Raw genomic sequence first — 27,825 nt, forward strand, 5'->3', positions numbered from 1 at the left:
ATGCTTTACAATTAAAAGAAAGTGGATTATCCTGCACTTTTGCCAGTTTCATAGTTTGCATAACAGCTGCATTTTCAAAAGCCATATGATATTTTGTCTATACTGTGAATATTAATTTTCATTTAAAAGCTTTGAATCAAGCTGGAAAGATGAAAAACTGTTTCAAAATTTAATTTTCCTAACAATTTTTATGTTAGCAAGGCAAAACAAAAGGAATTTTCAAACTTAAAAACTTATTGTAGTGTTCCCGCTAGGCCGTTTTTGAAGGGCGCAGCGCCCTGCCCTTTTCCATATCAGCAGAATGCGCCCTGCCCTTCTTTTAGATCGCGAAATGCGCCCCGCCCTTCTCAAAAATAAGAAATTGCACCTTGTGTTTTTAAAAAGATGCCTCAACCATCGTTTCGACCTGCCGCGATATAGGGGCAATTTTATTTGTCCAGCGATCATTTGTAAAAACGTCCATGTCTTATCCTTGTTCCCAGAATTTCACCCTGAAAACGGCCCCATAAACAAAAGGGGAAGCAAACACCTAGGCAAAGAGGGGATGAGATTCTCAGAATTCAAACAGGCTTATCAATAGGAAACAAAGGCATGTTCCTTCTACTGAGGGTGGTTTTTTGAAAGGTTGTGGGAAAAGGAGTAGGGTTTTCTGGGAAGGGAGAGAGCTTTGTTTCATTCTTCCCCATCCTTGATCTTCTGAGAATCAACAATGAGAGAGGGAATAGGACATTTTCCTAACATTTCAGCCCTTTGTGTCCGTTCTTCGTCTGCACGTGGAAATTAGGCTTAGCTAATTTTCGCGCATTGCTAGTGATTCTGTAGCAATCTTTTCACATCTGTTTCTGGAAAGTTGACTTTCTAATTGTTTCCTAAGAACATAGTACAAAGCTTACTGGGCTAAAATGCAAGGGTATTTTTTAAATATCTTGGATTTTTAACCCCCATCCCCAGCCCCCCTAAAAAGCCGTTTGAAATGGAAACATCGCATTGACAGGGCGTTCCTTCAATTCTTTCCTTTTTGCTAAGTATTTTTATTATCTTTGTATATGTGTGTGATTCATATAACAGATTATTTAAAACACTTATTGACATAATAAAAAGCATACTTTTGACATACTTGTGCTTTTTTCTAACAAAAATAATCTTGCACTGTTTCTTTTATAAATATTATACAGTTGATTTTTAAAAAAATCACACAATTAAAATGCTGAAATATTAAATTTTCACAAAAATTGTCTGAGATAAAAAATCTTAGCTTGGCCCAAGCTGCTTATGCATTGCATTTAGGAGCGCATACATCTGCCAACACATTTGTGTTATGAATTTGAACTCCAAGACTAGGGAATAAAGCTGAAATAAAGTCTTTTTAGTTTTGCAACTTGCTATCACTGCATTTTTTAAGCACTGGCACACAGTATTTTAAGTTAATTATTCTATTTGAAGTGTAATGCATTTAAATAGGAGAATTTACACTCATCAAAATTTTGATGTCTACTAAAATACTTAATGGCACAATGCACATTACTAGGCAGTTTCTTTGTTTGGAAGGGGAGATCAGTAATTAAATACTGTTTTTCTTAAATTGAAATTCAAAGGCTTTTGAAATGCCTAGAATTTTTTTTTACTCTTACAGGTAGTTAAAATTATGGCCTGAAAAGTGTTGAAAAACACCCAAAGCCAAGTTTCAGCATTAGCTAAATGTTCCTATGGAGTGTGGAAAATGTGCTTAGCTTAGTTGGCATTTGTGTGGGGGGGGGGGAGCTAACCCTATTTTGAAGACAAGTGCGTTTTCTGGATGAAATCATATTTAATACTAAAGTTAGTGGTGACGGCAATCAGGGGGGGGGGGGTCATGGTGCAGACTAGACTGTTTGAATTTTTGCAAGGTGTTTTAAGTGTAATTTCTCTTATTTTTTTTGTAGGGGGGGGGGGCACTCAGTACTTTTTGAGTGGTGCATCATTGGTCTTGGGTGGGGGGGGGGGGGGGGGGGACACCGCGTTGAAATAGTGCCCTTTTTTAAAAAGTTGCCCCTTTCAAAGGCCAGTACCCTGCCCTTTTTTTTTCTAGAGTGAACACTACTTATTGTTACTTTCTGAAAAGTTGTGCGGTTTATAGAGAATTGTATTATATAGGTTAGCGTTATGAAGGTATTCTACTGTAATAACTTGTATGCTTATTTCCTTGACCTAAGTGTAGCATTTGATATTTCCCTACATTAACTGCCATACCCCATTTATTCACCAACTTAGTAATGTGATCTAAATCCTCCAAAAGAGGCCCTAAAACTGATCCCTGATCAACCCTATTTAAAACATCACTCCATTTAGAATGATTTCCCCTCACAACTACTCTTTACTTTCTTCCAGTGAGCCAATTTCTAACCCAAAGTAAAGTTTCTCTTCCTATTCCTATATCAGCTAGTTTGCTGAGAAGAGCAACATGTGGTACCTTGTCAAAAGCTTTTTGAAAATCAATATAAACATTCACACTTTTTGTTATCTAAAGCTGAGGTAACCTTGTCATAGAAATGCAATAAATTAGTAGCAGAGGATTTACCTTTCCTGAAACCATATTGCAAACTAGTCAATAGACTATTAGTCTCTAAGAAATTCATGATCTTAATCAAAAAACAAAAGAAGTGAGGTCACAAATTTGGAGCCAAATATTCAGACATTGGTTTCTGAAGAAAATGCATTTGATAACATAAGCATCAAGTAATAATAACAATTATTGATTTGTAATTTTATTCCTTGTTCCATATTTCCCCTGTTATTTAGAAAGAATGAAGTATTTTGAAATGTTATGTGTGTTCTAGCCAGTGGCGTAGCTAGGGAGGGGCGGAGGGGGTGGTCTGCCCCGGCCGCACATTTTGGGGGGTGGCGATTTCACACTTTTGATGTGAAAAAAAATTAGCGCGTTTTTCCAACAAGGAAATCATGTTTATGATCTTTACTGGAGGAAAAAAAGAAAAAAAAAGTCTCCGAATTGTAAGGTTTTAGTACGACTTTGATAATAAAATTCCTCTAATAGAAAACATGAGTTTTTCTTGTGGACATCTCAGCACTATGGTTTGTTTTTTCTCTTCCTTCTTTTGAAGCTACAGACTGAGGGAAGCTGCAATGTAAAGACAAGAGTTCATGTTTTTTTTCTCTTTTTGCTGTTAAGGTTAACTATTACGGAGGGAAACAATAAATTTCATAACCTTTCGTAATATGATGAAGCAACCACTTGATTTTAAGTACGTTCCTAGGAAACCACCGTATTAAAAAAAAAATAAATAAATAAATAAACCTTTTTTTAAAGGAAAGTGACAACAAGGGGGGAGAGGTCTCAAATAATAGGCCATTTCTTGCTCATTTTCAGGAAAGTTTCAGCAATTGCTTTGATTGGTCATTGTCTACAAAATTTTCACTAAGACAAAATGAATTTTATGTTCATTTTATAAAAAGAATATTCATAACTTGAATAATAATTAATTGTAATACTGTATTATATCGATTAATTCCTTATACAATGAGTTTCACATTAAGTCATTCATTTTAAGGAAAGGTTTTTAATTAGTAAAATGATCTCGAAGGCAAAGTCTTTCACATTTCGACCTCTTTAGTGAAAAAGAGAAAAATCCAAATTCGGTAATATAGCAGTACCAGATCTGAGATGAGTCTTGCTCATATCCTGGGTGGTAACTTCCGAGTTCGTCAACATTAGGTGAGTCGCTCAAGCAACGATTACAAAGGAAGTTATATCTCCCTTTGAGAAACCAAATTGACCCTAAATTTGCATTTCTAAAACTTTAAATTAGGAAAATTTCCTCGACTTTTACTCTTCTTCCTACTGTCACAAAGATTAAAATGCATTTTCAGAACTTAAAATTTTCCGGAGGAGAGCCAATTACCATCCGTTCTTGCCTCAATTTGGCCAAACATAGCCTAAAACAGCATTTTGGGAAGCACCCCCATTTCGTTTTTTAAAGTGTGCCAAATATCGCTTCAAAATGAGTTTTGAGGTCGAAGAATTTTGACCCACCGAAGACAGCTTAAAATTGCGTTGTTAAACTCTCAATAAATGTCACATTTTTCGGAAAGAGCAAACGGAATCTTTCTATCCCTTAACATCACCAAACAGCCCAAAAGAGCAGTTTTAGGTCTTGAGTCTCGAAACATTTCCAAGGGATAATGTCCACCTCATCCCTTCACATCTCATCTTTTAGCCTAATATTGATTATTGAATTTTTATATTTTCAATACCAAAAAAAATTCCTGAGGGCAGTCAAGCCCTGACCCTTCCTGTATAATGATTTAAGAGTCTTAAGTGTGCATTTAGGACATAAACATGGGTGCCACTCTAAAAATTGGTCAGGACTGAAAAGCGCGTGGCTCCATTTCGCGAGACCAAAATGTTAGCGCTTAATTTGTTTGATGTTTTAGACATATATAATGCTAATTTTTGATGCTGTAACTATATACTAAAACCAAATTGTAAGATTAAGTAAAAATTAAAACCTAAATAAAAAAATAACATATCATTGTCCAAGATTTTTAGGAGGTAATAGCAGAAAAAGAACTTAATAATAAAATACAATAAAAAAACTTACTACTTGCTACTGCAGAAAAAAAAGCTTCAGATTTTATAGTTCATGTTACATAAATAGTTCATATTTCATACAAAAAAATAGTAATGAAAAAAAATCAGGTATGAGATTCTTGGTTATAAGATGCATTGTGATAAAAACTTTAATAAAATTTTCCAGATTAGGGTAAGAATGGTTGAAATCAACAGATTGAGTGACTTATTTAATTATTTTTTGGGAAAACAAAAACAGCTTATCTTTTTAACTTTAGCCGATAGGCCAGTTTTTTGTCCTCAGAAGAATAAGACCTTTTTTGAGAGTGAGAGATTCAAAAATAAAGATTTGTTTCATCTATAAAAATTATTTTGAACACGGAAAAAAAAATCCGACGGCCGAAATTTTTGAAAAGACGGAATTCCATCCCTTGGACGGAAGTGTGGCAACCATGGACATAAACTTCGAACTTTAAAAATCCCCATGTCATCCAATGTCTCCGAAAATAGCTTAGGTTTTTTAAAACTTAAACTTCAGAAAAATTCTAAAGTAGGGACCTCAGATGTTACGAAATCACTTAACGTCATCACAGTTGGTTCTAAATTTCGTTTCTCGAAACACATGAGAGAAAACCTAAAATCCTTTTTTCCTCAGTGGTGAAGAGCTTAAAATAAGCAACAGTTTTTTTTTTCGAAAAAGACTTCGGGTGGGAAACGCCCCCTCCGAACTCTATCATAATGTTGTCCGTCAAACAACGGCTGAAGTCACCTTTTCAAGACGTCATTTTCAAAAAGTTTCAAGTGGAGACGGAAAAACCATCTGACTTCCCAACATTTTCGGAAACATTTGAAAACTTATGGCGTTAAAGATGGCCTACAATTGCGTTTTTGAAACTTCGGCATTGACAAATTTCCAGAGGTCCTGAACGTTCCCTGTTCTCTTTAACGTCATCAAAGATAGACTGAAAAGTTTGATTTCAGACTTTTTTAATTTCAAGTTTGAAAATATTTCGGGAGAAAAATCCAGTCTTTGTTGGAGTTATGGGAGACTTTACACAACTAGATGCAGGCTACATTTACATGTTTTTTTTTTTTTTTTTCACTTTTGCTAAAAAGCTTTCCAGACAGCGCTCCGAATATTCCCCAATACCTTCAAGTGTCCAAAGATAGCCTAAAATTGCTTCTTTAACACTTCAGTTTTGGAAAATTTCCTTGAGAAGTCCCGACCCCTTAACGTCACCAAAGAATGCATAAAACTAATTTTAATTTTGAAAACAAAACAAAAAAAATCTGGAGGGAGCTCCAAGCACCTTTTCTATAAGCATTACTAAAAATTGCTTAAAATTCCGAATTTAGACTTAACTTTTGGAATATTTTGGTGAGGCTCTGAATTCCTTTTTTTTTCTTCTACAAGAAAAATAAGAAGGAAAAAAACTAAGTTTCTGTTCTTGTTTTTTAAAATCTTATAAAATACTTTCGACTCTTTAATGTGTCCATTATTTTCCATCAAAAAGGGCGGCAAATTGAGGAACCGCCCTGGGCGGCAGAAAGTGTAGCTATGCCACTGGTTCTAGCCCACAAGAATGATTTCATCATAAGGTTTTGCCCTTGGGCAGAAAAAGGTTGGGCACCACTGGTTTAAAGAAACATATTTTTTTCAAATGGGTTATTTAAAAAAAATCCACAAAATTTTTTGCTCATCCGGGTCACATCATTTACATTATCTTAGAATGCAGAAAATTATTCAAATAGGGTAGTTCAACATAAACATTGGTATAGGATAGTCACTTTAATGGCTTTGTTGTTTTATTTCTCCATAAAGTAAAGCTCTAGATTAGCAATCGCCAGTCGCCAACGGGGAACCATTTCATTGAAAATGGCTACCAAAAAACCAAGTCTTAGTTGTCACAAGTGGCAATCATATGTTTCTTTTTCTGTGGAAATTCCTATTTTATACCAACCAAGAACAACACTTCCAATCCTAAGACGCTCAGTTCATCAGTTTACTACTCAACCCTCTGACGGTCCTGGGTCATGAGTAAGATCTGTGAATTTCTTCCCTATTACTTTTTTTTTTTTAAAGTAACTTGCCATGTAAATCAAGTTGTTCCCTACCCTCTATCAATGCCAGTTAATGCCATGCGTCTCTGGCCGCTTGACAAGGAACATTTAGCATCAGAAAAATATGTGTAAAATGCTTTTGAAACATGTTCACTAGGGCGTGATAAGATGTTCGAAACCATCAATGAGTTAAGGTAATTTTTTGTGATGAACATACTATAAACAGTGAAGTAGCATTTATACGTTTTTGAAGGAACCGTATGAAACAAGCGCATAAAGGAAAAAACGTATAATAGGTCTACGTTAATGTGCATTAGACTTTACAGGCACCAATTTAAAAAATGTATAATTGATAAAAACATATAAAAGAGAAATGTATAAACGGTGCTTTACTGTATATATTTTTTAAATGGCTACTAAAAGTCAAAAGTGGCTACCACTTTTTGTGAGTCTGGTAGTGGATGACTACTATTCAGAATTCTTTGTCTGGAGCTTTACTATAAGTTTTGAGATACAGTGAAGCACCGTTTAAACGTTTCTCTTTTATACGTTTTTATCAATTATACGTTTTTAAAATTAGTACTTGCAAAGTCTAATGCAGATTAACCTTTTACCTATTAGACATTTTTTTTTTTTTTTTTTTTGTAAGCTTTTTTCATACAGTCCTTTCTAAAACGTATAAACGGTGCTTCACTGTATTGGGGAGATAATTTGTTGTCTTTGAACGAACAGCTGCTTCCGGTTTAACTCGGTTTTCTTAAAGGCTCCGAATTTGTCTGTCCATGCTACTGAGTTTTTAAAGTCGGTTATCCCGTTGTACCTAGATTTTCAGTTTTATGGAAACTCACATAAAAGAAAGAATGCCAAAACTATAGCAATGATTTTGGACCTTGATTAAATATTATAATAAAAATTATAAAGTTGAAACAATAAGTACCCGGGCTCTAGCAACTGGATTTTCCTGATCCAAAAACCCTTGAACAGCTTCAACATCCATCTTGTTGGCTCTAGAATTGTTAATTCAATTTTTAAAAAGACATACATTAAATAAAATTGGGTATAAAAATAAGCATTACTCTTTTCTTAACATATATTGCAAGCTAATTTCTAAATGAAGTAGAATTCCAAATATCCGAATCAATTGGGACCAGATCCAATTTGGAAAATCAAAAATTTGGATAAAACTATTTTTTTCAAAAAGGGATTTATTTTTATTAATTTTTGAGTACATGTAGAAATTGGGAGGAAAAAAAAAACATTTTTAAAGAAAGAGAGCTTTTTTAATTAATCAAATGAAAAGGAAACACTTTTACTGGTTAAGCAAATTTACAAGTACTATACTGCTGTACATTAGTAAAGTATGTACATATTGTGTGTGTGTGTTCTTAAAATGAAAGTCATTGCCAGCCGAATATCTCCGTCAAAGCTGACTGCTTGACTAGTTTTGTGGAACGACAAAAGGATACGTAAAATCAGTTTTGAAAATCACGGTAGGTTTCCATCTTTTTTCTTTCTGAAAATTCTGAAAGCGATTTGGATTGTAAGAGTTCAGATAGTTGGAGTTCTACTGTATTGTCTAAAATCCAAAAAGGAAAAGCAACTGAATTCATACTATAAAGCTTTAAAAACATTGCATAAGTCAGAGGAAAATTTACAATTTTAAAAATCTTTATTCAGGCAAGCCTAACTCGGCATCCTCATAATGCACGATCTGCATAGCTTTCATAATGCTACAAAGATAGGTTTGCCGAAACCATAATGATCCTTCTGTAGCGGGTATTTGAAGTTCGATTATTAAGATCACGTTCAGGTCACCAATGCGTAGCAGTATTTGTTAGCTAAAATGTATAAGCTGAAATCTCACTACGTACAAATAGAATTGATTTTTATTGAGTTCTAAAATATTGCACATTAAACAAAAGGTTAGGAAATAAACTTAAAGTGATGGCAAGCAACTCCCTTGCGTGTCGCGACAAGTTTTATATACTTTTACGCAATGCATATGTGCATAAAACGTGATGCAAAATTTGCATAATCTGGCTTTGCCACACTTCACATCATAGCTACCTAAATGAACATTAAAAACTTATACTTTTCAAGATCTTTTACACTAAGATATCAAGTCCATATTCATCATCTTGCATTTTAACCCATAACAGGGCACATGTAAGGTCTAAGAGATTACTGTATTTCCATTTTTTTTTTAATCGTGCAATTAAGATACATTCCTGTAATTTTCCTTAAATGTTCTTTGAACTTTTACTAGAACAGGAAAAAAATATTTTTGAATTTTGAACTGAAATATACCTTTTTTCGAAAAAATTTTGCTACATTCTTTAGATTTTTCGAGAATAATCATATGTTGCGCAGTAAATAATGTACTACTTGTATTAAAAATGAATCTGGTATTTATTAATGATTTTACAGGATTTGTACAGAACATTTTAATACCAGAAAATTGATTATATCACATTATGGGGAAAACTTGGACAGCACCTGAACTACTCTAGCGTCGTATTTCCAGAAATAATTCATCTCTCATTGTCCCTAGAATATTCATTGCGTATCTTTTGTGAAAATTTCTCTAAACCTCACAGAATATTTTGCATCTCTTCCGCATAATGCGGATAAGATAAATGATTCCACCTCCGCGATCCTAACCTTAAGAGCCATGTCACTACTACCGAAAATTGTAACACTCCAGGGGAGGTGAGGTCTCACAGACTGTATCCAAAGAATGCAATGAAATTTAAATCAGATGCACTTGTCAGAAGATACTGATAAGTAAGGGGTGTGCAAAAGGTCATAAAACAATAAGCTATAGGGAAAAACCATTCAATCGGATAAAAAATGAAATAGGGGTGATAGGATGAACTTTTGAGTGGTCTGTGAGACTCCAACTACCCTGTTAAATGTTAATAAATTTAAATAGCTGAATTATGTCTATGGCAACTCTTCTTTGCTGGAGATTTGAAGACTTAAGTATTAGTTTCTGAAAACATTTTATAAATTTCTGCACAAAGCTTAATTACTACACTCTTAATTTAAAAAAAAATCAAGGATTACAAGAAAACTGAGTAATATATTACAAGATTGATTAATGTCAAAAGATTCCTTTATAAACAATAATATATGCCAGGCTGAAAAATACTGAGCCCGTATTTCGCTTTAACACGAACACAAGGTGAAAAATTACAACTTAGTACAAGTGAAGGAAATTTACTTCAATAGAATTTTTTTACTGACCTGATTAGCTTTTATTGGCACAAAAAATAGATTTGCATTCGATATCCATTAAGTTTCTTAAGATAATCATATGGTTTTGAAATTAATACTAAGGTAACTTCCAAATGTGTTTTAAAAAAAAACTTGTAAAGCTTTCCAAGTAGTGAAAATAAAATTATTCTGAAATGTTTAAAGTTTGTTACAATGTAATTGTATAGTGTAAATTCTCCAAGGTAGTAATGAAGTTAGTCATAAGAGTCGTATAAAAAGAACACGGTAATAATGATGTGACAATCACTTGCTTATATTTTAATGTTTTACTGATTGACGCTTAAAACATCGCTAATTTTCTGATTAACGAAAATAATTAATCTAATTGAGTAAAAACTGGAGTCCACGTTTCGATTACTGGGAAAACGTGCTCACATTTTGGAATTTGTATCGTATCCTCACATTTGTCACGGTTAGCACAGCGAAGGGTTTTTTAAAAAATAAATATTTTACCGGCTGAAAGAAAAGAAAACGCAATATTTGTTTATGATGAAAAGAAATATTATTAAAAGGAAGCTCTATACTGGTTTCTTTAAATCTTTCTTTCTAAATTAAGAAATGACTAGGTTAAATGTAAAGAAGGACATGTCAAAATTTAAATGTTATCAGTTTTTAAGCTTTTGAACATGACAAATGAAAACAAATGTATTTCTTGCAAAATTTTGTTGCAAAGAGCACATTTTAAGCAGTAAATTTATGATTATGAAAAAAGTTTTAAAAAAGAAAAAAAAAAGCTATAACTTTCGAGGAAGAAGCTTACGTCATTCGTTATTCGACATCGACATCATTTGTTATTACTGCTGTTTCTGCTGTTGTAGTTTTCTGTCGTCAGATCGTATAATGAGGATAATTGCAATCTTGGGTATCTGTGCAAATTATTGGAAAACTTAGTTTCATTAGATCATGTAAAATTTTCAGTTTTGGAATACATGCATCGTAATTCTGTTAGGGAACGCCTCGCGAAACAGAGCTTTAAATTCGTGTAGAAATTAACAAAATGTGTAGGTATGCTTGTGTCTTGTTACCTGTGATATTGATATTTGTTTTCGTTAGTGAAGGTAAGTTACATACAATTCATTAAATGTTAATTCATTTGTTATTGTTTCAGAAATTCTTTAAAACTTTTTACGTATCATATCCAATTTCTCCTGTATAGTTTTCTCTAGTTATAAATGATCAAATTTTCCCTCCAATGTTAGATCTTGAGATAGTCGCATTTCCTTTGCAGTATGTAAATAGGAAGTGGTCTAGTTTACATCCGCTAATTGCATAAAAGAAATAAAGCATTGAATTAATTTCCTATTTTGTTTTTATGGGTAGTCACTAAAAAAAAATATGCTATTTCTAATCAAAGAATAATTTGAGGTTAGATTCAAAAACTAATCTCCCTCTCAAAATTATTGATGCTTAAAGCGCTTAGTCTTTTTCAGAAATTAGCAAAATTATAAAGCCATGGCATGCTATTATTACTCTTATTTTTGTAGAACTGACACAGAACTGAGCATATATGTGTACTGAAGTCTTTAAAATTTTAATTTAAAGAATAATATTGGGAATGGAAATTAAAAATACATTTATAGCACAATGCATGATAAAGATTTTAAAAATGTATCAAACAATAATCAAAAAAGTAATGCTGGGTCAGTACTGTGCAAAACTTACAAAATCCCACCGGGTGCTCACCTAGGAGGGAGGCTGTTATTTTTATCGGGTTTGTTTTGAGGGGTATTGTACTTCTCTGGGCGAGGGGGCTTTGCGATCTTGAAGGAGGGGGCTCCCTTTGCGGGCATCCCTGAAAATCCAAAACTTAGAAACAGGAGTCATACAGCCAGTTTGTTCAGTAAAGTAGTTTCTGTCCCTAGGCATTTTTAGGAGGGAGCTGCATCCTGCCCCCTTTTTAGACCCTGATCTGCATACCCGCAGTGCAGGGGGGGTCGTCATTAAGGGGTCCATCTGCCCAAGAAAATGAAGAAAAAATTAAAAAATACTAGCATTAAGACTTATAGATGTTACTAATATGTACTGCTGGCCTCTAAAGATCATTTGTCAACATTTCATCACAAAAGCAAATTTTCTAGCTTGAAAGATAAAAATTCACTCCAGCGTGGCTTTGAAACGTAACTCTCTATAATGGGTGTGGAAAGATTGTACTATGAAACTTAGTACCTTTTTTTACTACAAAATTCTTTTGAGGAAGTCTTTTAATTGAAAGAGTGCTTTTTTATCAATAAGTGCCCTGCCCTTTTTAAGATCTTGGGGAAACACTACTAACTTTAATAGGTAAAGCACGCACATATTAAAAAGAACCTAGAGTTAATAAACAGTTATAATGGAAACAAAACTCTCCTCATTGCGGTGACAACTTCCTTTCAACACCAATGATACCAAGGTTGCTCATATGCAAAATTTTGAGGGGGAGGGGGCTGAAATATTTTCCCTATGGTTTAGTAGGATATTTTCCCCATAGAAACAGATTTCAGTACAGATTAGAGTTATTAAAATTAACCATTTTCAATAACTTATTCATTCAGGGCCGGATTTAGGCGAGGGCAGGTGGAGCTACTGCCCCGGGGCCTCCACAACAAAGGGGCCCCCACAATAAAAAATTTTAAGAAATATCCTAACTTTCACGGGTCAAAAATATCGGATATATACATGTATATCAAAATATTATGGACTTTCTCATTTAGACTACGATTCCAGGCTTAGAAGGCTAAAAATGTATAGTCTTGAGCAAAGAAGAGACCGAGGGGACTGAGGGGGAACATTTATAGGCCACCCAACTTAAGCCAGGGTCAAGATGAACAGATGTTTAGCATTACTAGTGACATTTCAAATAAGGGGTCAGTCATTATAATAGGAGATTTTAATTTTCCAGGAATTGATTGGAATAATTTTTACCATAGTAATAGCAGAGAAGAGGAATTTTTGAAAGTAATTGGTGACTGTTTTTTAGATCTAATTGTAACTCAGGGTACTCGACAGGACGTGATTTTGGATCTAGTTTTCTGTGATATGGAAGGTTCTGTTCAGGGGTTATGTATAGAGGAACACATTGGAGATAGTGACCACAACAGTATTAGGTTTGGGATTAAATTTGATACGCACAAAGTAGAGAATTTTAGGTTTGTGCCCAATTTCAGAAATACTGATTTTGTGGCACTTAGGCAGAGTTTGAAAGCAGTTTTTTTCTTCTGGATTGGACAATAGCGATGTGAATCTTCAGTGGGTAGAGTTTAAGGAAAAGCTAGCGAAAACGGTTGGGGATCATGTTTCCTTTAGGAGAAAGGGTGTCAACACTAAAATCTGGCCAATGTGGTTCTCCAGGGAAACTAAAGACGCTCTAAATTACAAGCAAGCTGCTTTTCATAGGTTTAGAGAAACTGGTCACAGTGCCGATAGGCTCCAATATTGTAAGGCAAGGCGTAAATTTAAGTATTTGGTACGGATTCAGAAAAGAGAGTTGGAGCAAAGACTGGCAGATAAAATAAACAGGAATCCCAAGAGGTTTTTTGCATACGCTAATTCGAGGAAAGTTCGAAACAGGGTTGGCTTTCTGCCGGCAGAAACTAGTTTTTGCCGTGCCAGTGGCAGAAACCGGTTAAAACTGGCAGAAACTGGCAAAAACTTAAAATTGTCTTAAAAAACTAAAGAAATTACTAAATGATATTTGTTTAGGTAAACTAAAAATGAAACTTCATTTCATCATTGTAAAAAAATAAAATGTTATGCTAGTGCCCTTGATTTATTTCAGAAAGGGAACTTTTCGATTGCTAATGCTCGTAATATTTGGATTAATCTAACAAAGAACGAAAATCATAATGGGTTCTTAGGATGGAAGAGTGACATACAGAATTAAACAGGCTATTCGTAATTTGCTCGCAAATATGCTTCATCTAAATTGCTTGTGTTTGAAATTATCATGTGCTTCAAGAAGAAAGTGTCAAATTTTAGTTGCCAATATTAATCTAGATTTTGTACTTAATATCACAGCTTTGCAAAACAAACTGGCCCAACTTCTTGAAACTCATTTTTCCAATCGAATTTTTACCACTACCCTAGTTACTACATGATAGACCAGTTGAATAAAGTATACAATTTGAAAGTTTCATGAATATTGCTTGTTTCTTGATGCATTGCCTGCTAGCTCTTCTGTTGAAAGAATATTCTCAAGTTTCTCGTTCGTGCATAATAAATTGAGAAACTATTTAGATTTCTGCAACCAACTTTTCCAAAAAGCAACTGTAGGGTGAAAAAAAAAAAAAAAAAAACATTTGATTTTGAACTGGGTTAATATTGTAAATTAAACTGTGCTTTTGTAAGCAATTATTTTTTTCCATGCATTTTCTACTGTCTGTCAATAGTGTTTTTTTTTTTTTTTTTTTTTTTGTCATTTTGAGAGTTTTTGCCAGTTTCTGCCGAAAATGTGGCAGAAAGTGGTTTTTGCCATGCCGGTTTTAACCGGTTTCTACCAGCGGTTTTAACCGCCCCGGCAGAAACTTGCCAACCCTGGTTCGAAATAGTCATATTGGGCAACTGGTTGATGAGCACGGAATTTTAATTCAGGACGATAGTGATATTGCTAATGTTCTTAATAACTTTTTTTCGAGTGTTTTTAACGAGAACTGTTTCTCAACAGTTGACACCAACAAGACACAAGCTATAGTACAGCTTGAGGACTTTGTATTTTCCAGGGATGACGTTTTACTTCATTTAAAAAAAATTAAAGAGACTAAGGCTCCGGGCCCTGATAATATTTATCCAAAAATTTTAGTTGAATGTGCGGAGGAATTAGCAGATGTAATTGTAAATATTTTCTATGCTTCTTATAACTCGAGGACAGTGCCAGAGGATTGGAAGCTGGCTAACATTACACCGCTCTTCAAGAAAGGGTCTAAAGGGAGTGCGGGAAATTATAGACCTGTGAGTCTAACTTCAGTGGTTTGCAAAATTTTTGAAACATTGATAAAAATTAAGTTAGTAAATTTTCTAGAGATTAATAATCTATTGACTAGTTTTCAGTACAGTTTCAGGAAAGGTAAATCTTGTGCAACTAATTTATTACATTTCTATGATAGTTACCATGGCTTTGGACAATAAGAAACCTGTAGATGTTGTTAACATTGATTTTCAAAAAGCTTTCGATAAGGTACCGCATGTTGCTCTACTTAGCAAATTAGCTGATATAGGAATAGGAGGGAAAACTCATTTGGGTAAAAAACTGGCTGACCGGAAGGAAATAAATGGTAGTTGTAAGGGGAAGTTATTCTAACTGGAGTGAGGTTTTAAGCGGGGTTCCTCAAGGATCAGTGTTAGGGCCTGTTTTGTTCATTATTTTTATGAATGATATTCACAAAAATATTTCTGGGAACATGAATTGTTTTGCTGATGATGTCCAAGTTTTGGGGACTGTAGAAAATGAAGAATAAGCAAAACAGCTGCAAGAGGATCTAGATCATATTACGGAGTGGGCTGATAAATGGGGTGTGGCCGTTAATGTTGGGAAATGTCAAGTGCTACATTTAGAGCATGGAAATAAGTACAAGTTATTATTTGCAAGGTTCAGTCATTAGTCAGGCAGACAAAGTTACTGATCTGGGGGTCTTAATAAGTCAGGATTTAAAGTTTAGCCAACAGTGCAGCATTGCTAGTAACAAGGCCAATAAGATGCTTGGGTTTATCAATAGATCTATTTCAAACAAATCTAAAGAAGTTCTTCTGCCCTTATATAGAAGTTTGTTAAGACCTCATTTGGAGTATGCTGTTCAGTTTTGGTCTCCTTATCTTAAGAAAGCCATTAACGTATTGGAAAGGGTTCAAAGGCGGGCTACAAGGCTAATAAATGGACTTTCTCACTTATACTATGATTCCAGGCTTAGAAGGCTAAAAATGTACAATCTTGAGCAAAGAAGAGACCAAGGGGACATGATTCAGTTGTTTAAATTTATTAAAATGAAAAATGTTACGGGGTTGAAGTTGAGCACTGAAAACAGGACAATTGGTCATTGTTTTAAGCTATTCAAATTTCAGGTTAACATGGATGTTAGGAAAAATTATTATTTTAGCAGGGTAGTGGAACCTTGGAACAGTTTACCAGAAGAGGTGGTAATGAGCAAGGGAGTAGATAGTTTTAAGAGGGCCATTGATCTTCACTGGGATTGTAAATTGACTAGGACCAGTCTAGCTGGGCCCAGAGCCTGTTGCTGGTCGTCACTTTTGCATTTGTATTGTATTTGTAAAAAAACAATCCTCCCCTCCATGAAAAATTTCTGGATCTGCCCTTGGTCTTCATTAAATTAATACATAGTTTTACTAAAAATGACACCTAGATTTTTCAGTGTAATGCCTAAAAAATTTCTCACAGGTGTCCTAAGAAGATCTAGATTAAAAATTTTTGTTTTTAACATTGTTATGAGTTTGTTTTATTGGGATATTTATTTAAAAACCTTTTCTTTGAATAATGTCGATTACTTATTGAATAAATCTCTATTAAAATTTTTTATTCTTTAGTATCCAGTATAGTATGTACTAAAGAAGAGTTGTTTGATACCAGACCATTAATTTGTCCTGGTCCAAATGATCCAAAAGACAAGATCTATTGTTGTGGTCCGAAGAAGCTTCGCTACTGCTGTAGCTATTCTGATTATGCTTCTGCTATGTAAGTACAATAGCTCTGTTGTGCTCTATGATGAAAATGCTGAATAAATAATATTTGTATTTTAATAAAAGTGCATTCAACAATGTCAAAAGAACACAAATGGGTAAGAAGATGTTTAAGAAGAAACATGTTACAAGGCTACAAGGAACCTTTTTTTTTTCAACATACAAAGATGCACACTTTATTGATGTAAATATATCCAACAAAAACTTTTGTTGGATTGCATTTTTTTGCTTTTGTAGCGTTGGTCCTATTTTTACCTTTTAGCACAAAGGTATTTATCTAATATTGGTAATAATATTTTTTATATTGAATGGATTCAATTTTTTTTTCATTATCCAGTTTTTCGATAAAATATTGTTGAAATATGAACAAATAAATATAAAACAGCTCTTTGAAATATAGTTTTATTTTTCCCATCAAAATAATGAAATGTTGGAACTGATGTGATATACCCCACCCTTGGCGACTTTTTCCTGTTGGCGCCAAGAAAGCGTCGCCAAGAAAACGATGTATGACGACATATGTCATACATCGTTCTTAGCGATGCTTTTTTAGCGCCAACAGGAAAAAATCAGATAAAAAAACATGATCAAAGCACTTCAGAACACAATATACAGTGTCTCCCAAAAGTGTTCGTACACTTTGAAATTTTTTAGTAAAACCAAAATAACTCGAAACTGAATTCGAATATGAAGTCCAAGATTTTTTCACATCATTCCTATGTCATTCTAAATACAACCCATTGGTTTTTTCAAAATATTGACGGAACTTCTTTTTGAAATGGGTCAGAAAAAGAAGAGACAGAGAAATAACACACCACAAAAGTCATCGTACACTCAAATATTTCCGAATAAATTCCTGATTAAAATTATCATATGCCGTTTTATTAATATTTTTGCATTGTGTTGACCCTTATAAGTCATTTGGCTTTATTTTTTTGTTTATTTATTCCTTAATATTGTGCTTATTACTGTAAAATGGCTGGTATTCGTAAAAAACCGCAAACACCATTAAAAATTTGAATTTTTTTCCCACAGTAGTGGTAAATTGGTTTGAAATGTCTCTAAATCAGTTAATTTATTTGTTTGTATAGTAAAGTGCTTGATAAAATGCTTTAAAGAAAGGAATTGGACCGAAAACAAGGTAAGAAAAGGTCAACCGGTAAAGTTAACAATGCATGATCAGAGGTTTACAGTTAAAAAAATTATGAAAAATACACATTTGAGTGCTGTAAAAGTTTCTGCAGAGTTAAATGAAAAATTTTACATTTAATTTTCACCTAAAATTGTTCGCCAAGTTCTCTGATTAGCTGGATTAAATGGGAACTCTTCCCGCAGAAATTTTCTTGGTCATGCGAAAAACAGAAAGCTTACGATTTTCGTCGCAAATCAATGCTAAATAAGCTAAAAACGTTTTAGAATCACGTCTTACTTACAGATAAAAATGAATTCAACATTTTTGGGTATTTTTTGGTACAATTGTATGTAGAAGAAAAAATTAGGGACTTAATCTTAAGAACTTCTTTGGATCAGTTAATCAGGACGGTGGAGGTGTTCTAGTGTGAGGGTGCATATTAGCATCAGGGCTTGGTAGTTTGTAATTTTTTGATGAAATAATGAATTATGCTGTTCCTTTAAATATTTTAAAAACCAATTTTGAACTCTGAGCCAAAAATTTGGTTATTGGAAACAACTTTGTTTTTTATCAAGATAACGATAAGAAGCACACGGTTTTCAACGTTTACGTCTGGTGCCTCGAAAATTGTCCTAAAATTTAGAAAATACCCCCTCAATCTCCAGATTTTAACTTAATGTAACGTATTTAGAGATATCTGGAAGCTAGATTACGAAAATTGGGCGTTAAAACGAAAATAGAGCTAGAAACAGTAAGACTCGAAGTGTGGTTAAACACTTACTCAGAAATTACGCAAAAAAAAGAAAGAAAAAGAATGAAATCTATTCCCAGACGTTTAAAAGGTGTTATGAATACTGTATGATATTCCACTAATTAATAACTTAATCAAAAGTTAGATTATTCAATAATATATAGAAATTTTATAAAGTGTACGAAGACTTTTGTGACATAAAATTTCCGGCACTTTTTGGTTTTTGATTTTTAAAAAATTAAGTTTTAATATTTTGTAAAAACTTTTTATGTAGTTTTGTTAAAAATGGATCATAGATCTTATAATTAAATACCTATTCCGAAATATTAATTCTAACCAATGGAATGGGGCCTATTTCGTTCAAAGTCGTAGGTGTACGAAGACTTTTGGGAGCCACTGTATATAAAAACAACATAAAAGCACAACAAAAAACATCACGAATATATGCTTCAAAAATGTACAGGGCCGGGATTTTTTGTAAACATATTAAAATACAATGAAATAAATTATTGTATTAATTACAAGTCGAAATTAATGCATTAATTTTTTTTCATCATTTCTCCGGGATACGAGCCCTTGGTCTCATAGTACTTTCGTAATGAGACCGAGGCAGGGCCGGCGAGCCGAGGTCTCATTACGAAAGTACTATGAGACCTCTGGCTCGCCAGGACCTCGCTCCGCTCGGTCCGTTATCCCTCCGACTGTTAATATACATTACAGTCGGAGTATGGTCACAGTTACGTATATTTTCATGGAGACACCCAAGGGTGGCTCCTTCCGTTCAGTGTACAATAATGACACAGTTTTAAGTGTGAAATATGCACCATTATTGTGCAGATTTATTAATAAAATTCAGCATTTTTAAGAGTACAACCGAAAGAACTTTCAATTGTTAACATAAAATTCAGTACCTAAAGGAGGCACGTTAATAGAATGTCTAAATAATTCGTGGCATCGATAAGAATTAACTTTTAGAACAAAATAACCGTACTATTTCTGTAAAAGTAATTTACATACAGTAAAAATAAAGTTAAAAACTACAAGAACCCCTCAAGGATTTGTAAAAACAAAGAACTTTGGAAGTGAGAGGTTTTTTTTTGAATTCTAAAATAAAGAACTTACCTTTTTATATGGTATAAATATTCACTCAGTCTAAAACAATACATCATATGACAATGGCACGTTACAGATACACACCACGTTGGAGTTAACTTTTAATTAACCTTCAAGTTTGAAGAAACTGGCATTTTCTAATGTTTTTACTTCAAAACACAACTACTGAATTTAAACTAACACAAAATAAGCATTCCTGTAATTTATATTGCACGAAACAACGCCACGTATCTCTCCTGCGTGAAACCCAAACAACCCAAGTAAACAAGTTTGAACAGATCTGTAAGATTGCCTTCGGGTTGCTAAACACAGGTTAGTTTGGCCAGGGATGCCATGCATAAAAAATTATCGTCTAATTGGCGAGAAAAATATTTTAATTTTGTGCAAAAAAATCGAATGTCGCCAAATGGGGGGGTATATCACATCTGTACCGAAATGTTTTTTCCCTAGATTTACCAGAAAAACGGCACTAACTGATGATTTTTCATTCAATGTGTTTTCTTTGAATAACATTTCTTCTAACAATCAAACCCAGAAAAATAAAGTAAAATTTATTTTAGCAGATAGTGTTTTTTTTATTTAATAAATATTAAGTGTTTTGCCCATGCATTTTCAGGAGGGCATTACTACACTAGACCTGAAATTTAAAAATGTTCGTTTATATGCCAGTGGCCAGTACACCTTTAGTTCACTTGCCACTTTTTCTGTAAACTTAATGACAGTCAATTGTATAATCTTCATTTAGTAACTGCTCTTTTTCTAACTTTATTTTTCTTAGTAAATTGTGTTTAAAATATTCATACAAGCTATAATCTGCAGCACAACCCTAAAAATGTCATACAATTCAATAAAACTTAACATAAAACAGTCTATGAGACAGAAATACCATGTAAATGCTGGATAATATAAAACAGCAGTTGACGGTTGGATATCTTGCCTTTTTGCAGAATGTCCACTTCAAAATGCATTGGCCTTATTTAGGCTATAACTGGCCATTATTGCGTATTTGAACATCAGCATAAAATTGAAATTTTTCTTGTACTATTTATTATAACTTGTACTATTAAATCTTGTACTATTTATTATAAGATTTTAAGAGTCTAAAATGAGGTGTTGAGTTACTTTTAAACTGCATAAATGCTAACTCACCCGATTTGTTGGGATGACTCTTGAATTTCAATGCCTTCTCTCAAACTCTCTAATGAAGTAAATATTTCCTGAATTTCCATCAAAACAACGGAAATTTCCAAAAAGTGATTTGTCAGTGATTAGAAGTTCGAAAAAAATCCCTATGGTAAAAAATGATCATGATTGCAAAAATGAGACCGTTTTCATACACAAATACAAAAATTGCATTTGTCCTATCATTGTTGGCAATGTTTGTTTCATTTTCCTTATTTTTAAAACTTATTTCCGAAAAAATGTAAATTGTTACCAGTTTTCTTTGAACTGTACAAATGTTTGCCTGCTGCTGGAAATGTTTATTATCTATACTAATATTATAAAGAGAGGGCAAATTTTTGTGTGTTTATAGGTTTGAGCTAATCTCCGGAACCACTGCGCCTATCTGAAAAATTCCTTCACTATATGAAAGGTGCTTTCTTATTGAGTGACATAGGCTATAATTCGAAAAAATCCGATAAATAGTTCTTTTTTTATTCCAGTTTAGGCCCAAATTTCATCAATTCCCGAATATGGGAGTGAAAAATTACTTGCACATATTAATATTATATATCGTTGAAAAGGGTAGAATTTTCTTGGTTCTAAAAAATTTGTTTCAATGCTCTAACTTAATTACAGCAGGTGTAATTTGCGTTTTTAGCTCAAATTTTTTTAGGCTTAGCTGAAATTTAGGCACTACTTTCTTCATTAAATCTATCAATAAAAAGTGAAAGAATTGTCCCACAGTTTTCTTTTTGACACCATTGGAAAAAGCGACATTTTTTACTCCAGATCTCTCTCGACCTGTGGTCGAAAAACTAAGCTTCTATCTTCAAAGAAGAAAAAATTACAAGTGTTTTTGAATGAAGTTTGAAAAATCATTTTGATTCAGGTTGTCAACCATTTTATTTTCGCATTTCCATGGTTACGCTTTTTGAATCCATTGTTTCTTCCCTTATTTTGCATTTAATTTCTTGACCTTATTAATTTTATTTCCCATTTCCATGGTTACGTTTTTAAATTCTATCTGTTGCATTTTAATTTTTTAAAAGTATTTTAATATATGTCGTCATTGTTTGGAAGGGTAATTTTGCATGTTTTTTATTTATTTAAGCCTGATTGTTGAATATATGTCACTTGACACAATTTTTATTCTCAAGGTAGACCAGGCAAAGCCGGGCAACGCAGCTCTTAAATATAAAGATTTGAAAGCTACTGTTAATGTGATTTTATACTCTTTTGTTTGTTTGGCAAAGCATTTATTATTGCTTAAGGAAAACATTGGCTTCACTCACAAAAGGGCTGGGTTCGGGTAGCGTGGTCGCTTAGCGCGTTAGACGCTGAGCAGTTCAGTCTAGAATTATTGGCTCAAAGCAACCGTAAAAGTAATTCAATGTTTTGAAAGATAAGAGACTTTTGATTTGTTTTTATCCGAGTACAATGTTGAAATGTACGACATTTTCTTCTTTTTTTTTCTGACAATTTTTGAGTGTTCCACAGGATGTTTTTCTTTGGATTGATTTAGATTATGATACAGTAATTGCTGGTCGAGTTTGGGGATAACTAATAGAGTTGGGGAATTATTTTTACATTTGAAAGATATTTTAAAGCAGCTGCAAATCTAATTTGTTTTAAATTCCAAAGAAACTTTAATAGTTTTTTTTTTTTTTTTTTGAAAAGATCTGTATGCATACAAAGAAAAAGGATCATTTCACATCAAAGGGGGAGGGGGCGTCAATTTTTTTTATTCAACGAACTTCCATTAAATTTTTAGCGCGGGCATCGCTGTGCGTGTACTGCCAGTCCTTTATAAAAGAAAAAACCTTGCATCTATTTAAAGCTCTTTTTTTTTCAAACCTAAAATCTATAACTTTTTTATGAACTGCGAAAAGTCGAAATAGTAATCTCAATTTCTGATTTTCAGGCCCTGTACAGGCTTTATTAAGGAAATCGCAACAAATTTAAAAAATCTTTTAACACTCAAACTTCTGGCGCTAAATTTGTTCACACAGTCTCCCTAGTTTTAAACACTAGTATCCTTAATTTTTATCTTTTAATATTGGCAGCTATGCAATTTGTAAATTTTTGTCACTAACTTTTATATCAATTTGAAAAAAAAAAGAAAAAACTATAGTTCATATTTCAAAAACTAATGTTCTCCCTCCTTTTGATCTTGCTGAATGATTGAAAAACTTTGTTTCGTTTTCAGCAACACCATTGGGATCATCGTGGGCGTCCTGGTGACGGCCATAGTGGTTGTTGTCATCATAGTGGTGGTGTCATGTTTCTGCTGCAGTTGTTGCCTCCTCGCCAAGCATCGGAATCGACGAGGAAACACCTCTTACAGTGAGTTCCTTCTCTGCTTTAGTACTTATATTTTGTTTTTTCTTGGTTAATACCAGGCCTATTGGCTCAGCCGATGTAGCAATCCCTAAAAAGGCCTCCATATGTAATTTCTTGCTTCTGGAAACCAGCACAATAATGTCAGCAAAATCAAGCAAATGGATAGATTTATTGAAATGCAGGAAGGGAAGAATGTAATATAATTTAGCAAGTTTTGATGACAGGGTTTTCTGTTATACAAATTGAGAACACAAATGTATTCTTATACCCAAATGTATTATTCTTTAATATAAGAATTTGAACTTGTAGCAAAATTAGTTGTATAAATGAATATTAAATTTTAAAAGCAGTGTTATTTTATTCTTGAGCTATTCCCAGCTCTAATAATGTTTTTAATTTCAAGATAAAGTGTTAGTAAAAAAAGTATTTCTTTATTTTGTTCTTTAATATGTTATTTCTATGAAAAATATTATAACATACAACTTCAGGGACTGAGCTTCAGTTCCTATTCTTATGAGCCTTAGAAATACAATTTTAACCCCTAAGTTCTGTGGGTAAAACAGGGTTCGTACGGGTCATGGAAATCCTGGAAAGTCATGGAAAAAAAATAAGCGAATTTCAGACCTGGAAAAGTCATGGAAAATTGAAAATTTCATTGAAAGTCATGGAAATTTATTTCAAGTCATGGAAAAATGTCTTGGACAAAGAGAAAGTAACAGTAACTAAAAGAACATTAGAAATCTTGAGTGATTTAACAGTATAGCACATAAAAGCTGGTAAAAATGGAAAATTGAACGATCCCAATATCAAATCTGAATTTTGAAATCTTGTTGCATCCACTTCTGTCGCAGCCGCTTGCCTTTTTTTGCGATGTGATTTTACTGCTTGGACATCACTTATTTTGAATTTACTGTTATTTTTGACACTTCTTATGTTTCATATTCTGTAGTAGCAAAATTTCACGTTCTTAGTTTTGCCACGCCCACTCAAAAAAAAAAAAAGCAATTCGATTGCATCCGAGTTCGATTCCATTACTCGTAAGAACTTTATTATTAAACTTATCAGAATTTATCTTAATTTGTTGAAGGTTTTAGAAAATAAAGATCTTTAGTCAGGCGATAGAATACAGAAAAAGAGAAATTTTAATAATGTAAAACAGTAGTGCCCAACATACGGCCTGCAAAACTAATCCATGCGACCCACTGCTACGTTCAAGTCAGGAGTCAAACATGTTCTGAAATTTCTGCACCTATTAGTTTATATGCATTTGAAAAAGTGCAAATAAGTAAACAAAACAAGTATACTTTTGAATCAGAAGATTGATTCATTACTAAATGTTTTTTTTTTAAAAAACGGTCTGATTTAGAAACATAAAAAACTAAACTATGTGGCTTTACTTTAAAGAACCAAAATACTGTCAAGTAATGTAAATGATTAAATGCACTGTTGACACTAAAAGGCAACTTTTGGAAGCAAATTTAGTGGAACTTAGTGATGACTCATTCAACCTTTGTCCCATTCAATATTATTCTGCCTGTTTATAAATAAAATATCAGACATTTAAGCATCATCATATTTGTTTCACTGCATTTTTACTTTACTTAAATTTATATGATGAAGACAAATAAGAATAGTTTAATTTTTTAAGCGTAGACTTATATTTTTTCGATTCGATTCGATTCAGAGTCACAACTGACTTCAACTGCATTTATGTCGAGGGCTGCATACTAAGTGCCTTGCCTCCATTATTTTATATACCGATAGATGGCAGCACCATCACCGGATCGAGCAGTTAATGAGAATTTAGAACTAGTCCAAGAGCTAATAGCTACCTGGTGCTAGCACCCCCAGAGGTATCGTTTCACTTGGAGGACATTGAGACCACGAGCATACTTAACGTCGCCCAGTCCCCTTTAATGACGACGGTGGGTCTTCGACCAGCAAGGATCGAACCCGAGGCCCTCCGGCCCCGAGTCCAATGCCTTACCGATCAGGCTACCACGGCCCCATATTTTTTCCATTACGAGTAAGTGCTCCAATGAGGCTGTGCATTCATGTAGACGTTTTGCTAATGCTCATTTCCAAAAATTATCAAGTTTAAGGTTAAATAGTGCTATTCTTTTCTAGTAACGAGGTCATGAAAATTTTCATTGAAGTCATGAAAAAGTCTTGGAAAAGTCATGGAATTTTTCCATCCAAATAGAGTATGAACCCTGGTAAAAGTTTGGTACAAATATTGTACCTCTAACTGCTCACACAGTTCATTTGGTCCCAAATCCCAGTACTTATAAGTGAAGGTTGTATGGTTTGCTTTTTTTACTTTCTTCTATATCTAATATATAGAAGAAAGTATTGGATTCGTGCAAAATTTTGAATTTTGACGAATTCGAACGTTTTGAGATGTGCTGAGTCCATTTCAACCATTTTTGGAAAATGTCTGTCTGTGTGTCCGTATGTGTGTGTGTATTTGTCACGTATGTGTGTTACCAGTTTTTTTGTGGCCGCTCTACAGCAAAAACTACCACATAAAATCGAACGATATTTGGTACACACATGTGCCCCTATGTGAACTTGTGCCCATTGCTTTTTGGAGCGAATTTCTCGAAGGGGTGTGGAGCGATGGGACGTTTCTCGAGTTATGCGTGCCTACTATTACCCAGGAAGTAACTGGCGGAATCAAACAAAATTTGGTCCGTATGGTTGCTCCTAACAGGTACAGGTGCTGATTCAATTTTGGTGTCAATAGCTCTAACAGGGGTTGAGCTATAGAACATTTTTTGCCGTCAATTGTGACTGCTGTATATCAAGAAATAATGAACGGAATCAAACAAAAATTTATCGACAAATAGTCCTTAAAGGGTATAAGAGCTGATTCCATTTTGGCCTCAATAGCTGAAAACGGGGTGGCGCAATCAAATGTTCTTTGCCATATTTCAAGAAGTAAATGCTTCGCTCAGGATGAAATTTGGAATAAATGAATCCATATGTAAACAGACGTTGGTTCAATTTTGGCACCAATTGCTTCATGAGGGGCTGATTTTTTTTCTCTCTTTCTGCGAATAAAAATAGCTTTATTAATTCAACAACAAGAAAAATAAATCACAATAGATTGTCGTCTGCGTATTTCTCGTGATTTTAATTGCATGGAAATGATTGGAAATATTATCTCAATGATTTAAAATTTTTAACTGTTGCCATCTTATGTTAGTTGACAAATAAAATATTTGTAAATCATTCAAGCAAGGTTTTTAAAATACCTTTCAATTTTCGCTCTTTGCTTAGCTTTTGCAATAATTCAGGAATAGGGACGGTCCTCAAGTTTTTTATGTGCGTAAATTTCTTTTTTCTGGGAATATTGCTTGCTCCTCAAGCATGGGGAGGGGTCAAAATTCATAAGATATATAGAAGAAAGTTTCACAATGGCCACAACTTACTAGTTTGTACTGATGTCTTTTTTTTTTCAGCTGCAAGTCAGCCGGCAACGACCGCTACGACGACAACTGCCCACTATTCAGCTCAGCCAGCATACCCAATACAGACCTTCCCGACTGGATACCCCCAGCAGCAGTTCCAGCAGCAGTACCCCCAGCAACAGTTCACCCAAGAACACTTCCAGTACCCACCCAACCCCTATCCACCACAACCCCCCTATCCTCCTGCTGGGGGATACCAGGGAGGATATCCCCCACCCCCAGGAAACCCTCCCCCCTATCCGGTGAATGATCAGCCCCCATATAATCCCCAATTTGCTGCAGGCAAGTGATCGCAGTCTCAAGAAGCGCGGGACGCTTTTGTTTTCTGGCGACTCGCTGATCAATGCAGGGTCATAGTTCTTTTTTGCCTGTGATTGGCAAAAAACACAAGATTTTTTTGTTTTAAGAAGTCTACTGGTTTCGGAGTGAAATCTCTGTGCAGAGAGTCATCTGATATTCAAAAGGCAGCTTTTGATTCTGTTTTGTGATACTTTTATGTTGCATTTTGATTTATAAATGCTTTTAGAGGGTTCGTACCAAAGTTTTAATTTAAAGTAAACAATTTAGATCAAATTCCTTGTATTTTCTATGCAGTGAGAAATACTAAATTTAAAAAGGTCACCCAAGTTCTTTATTTTAAAAATATGTTTTAGTTTCAGTAAGAATTTCAACATTTCATATTCATAGTTGAATTTTTTTTTTCTTTTTTGGCCCAATGTTCAATTGCCCAAACTCTTTTATAATGTCATATCAGTCATTAGTATATTTGCTTCCTTTTTTTTTCATTTACATTGTGATTGTTTATACAAATAGTTTACCCTGTGAATTACCTCTTGGCAAAATCTTTTTCGTTAAATTAGCTCTGTAAACGTTCAAAATTTTATGGAGTAAAATATTCTTGCATCACCTGAATGCTAAATTGTCCTGCATAGATCAATAATGCATTTACGGAGCTCCTTCTTGAAATGACATCTTCTTCAAGCTAAAATTGTCATCTTTTTCAATTTGCATGATTATTCTTAATCATTTTGCCTCAATCGCAGTAGTTAGTCTTTATTATTGACGTTTTTAAATAGTTTTAAATTGCCAGCTTTTAATGTTTCAAAATTTTTCATGCTTATTGTTATCAGTCCTTTAAAGAATTGACAAGTATTTTTCCTCACAAAATCCAATGAAAACTTTATCAAGGTTGCATTTCATTTCGTCTGTTTTGATGATTTTTGATTTTGTTTATGATCAATGTTTGTCAAGTTGTTTTCAAAATCATAGTTTTATAGATATTACTCAT

At 33.7% G+C, this 27,825-nt stretch overlaps 2 protein-coding genes across 2 annotated transcripts in view; one reads left to right on the plus strand and one right to left on the minus strand.

Annotated features, from left to right (window-relative positions):
• The window catches only part of LOC129220307 (exportin-T-like), an 80,374-nt gene extending 72,746 nt beyond the window's left edge, over positions 1 to 7,628 (minus strand). The window contains 1 exon segment of the mRNA XM_054854705.1: positions 7,563 to 7,628. Within this exon segment, the coding sequence (XP_054710680.1) occupies positions 7,563 to 7,622 (60 nt within the window). The 5' untranslated portion in view covers positions 7,623 to 7,628.
• Positions 7,629 to 10,892: 3,264 nt separating this feature from the next.
• On the plus strand, positions 10,893 to 26,827 carry LOC129221162 (protein shisa-5-like). Its single transcript, XM_054855611.1, has 4 exons — positions 10,893 to 10,959; positions 16,412 to 16,559; positions 22,931 to 23,067; positions 26,529 to 26,827. Exons 1-4 carry the CDS (start codon positions 10,899 to 10,901, stop codon positions 26,825 to 26,827), a joined length of 645 nt encoding a protein of 214 aa, XP_054711586.1. The 5' UTR covers positions 10,893 to 10,898.
• The last annotated feature ends 998 nt before the right edge of the window (positions 26,828 to 27,825 follow it).

The sequence above is a fragment of the Uloborus diversus genome, chromosome 4 (assembly GCF_026930045.1).
Source record: "Uloborus diversus isolate 005 chromosome 4, Udiv.v.3.1, whole genome shotgun sequence".
Taxonomy (NCBI): Eukaryota; Metazoa; Arthropoda; class Arachnida; order Araneae; family Uloboridae; genus Uloborus; species Uloborus diversus.

Excerpts from the sequence above, each read along its gene's own strand:
- LOC129221162 (XM_054855611.1), top strand. The coding sequence starts at position 10,899 with ATGTGTAGGTATGCTTGTGTCTTGTTACCTGTGATATTGATATTTGTT. Across the intron at positions 10,960-16,411 it reads ATTTGTTTTCGTTAGTGAAG|TATCCAGTATAGTATGTACT; the intron begins GTAAGTTACATA and ends TTTATTCTTTAG. Across the intron at positions 23,068-26,528 it reads ACGAGGAAACACCTCTTACA|CTGCAAGTCAGCCGGCAACG; the intron begins GTGAGTTCCTTC and ends TTTTTTTTTCAG.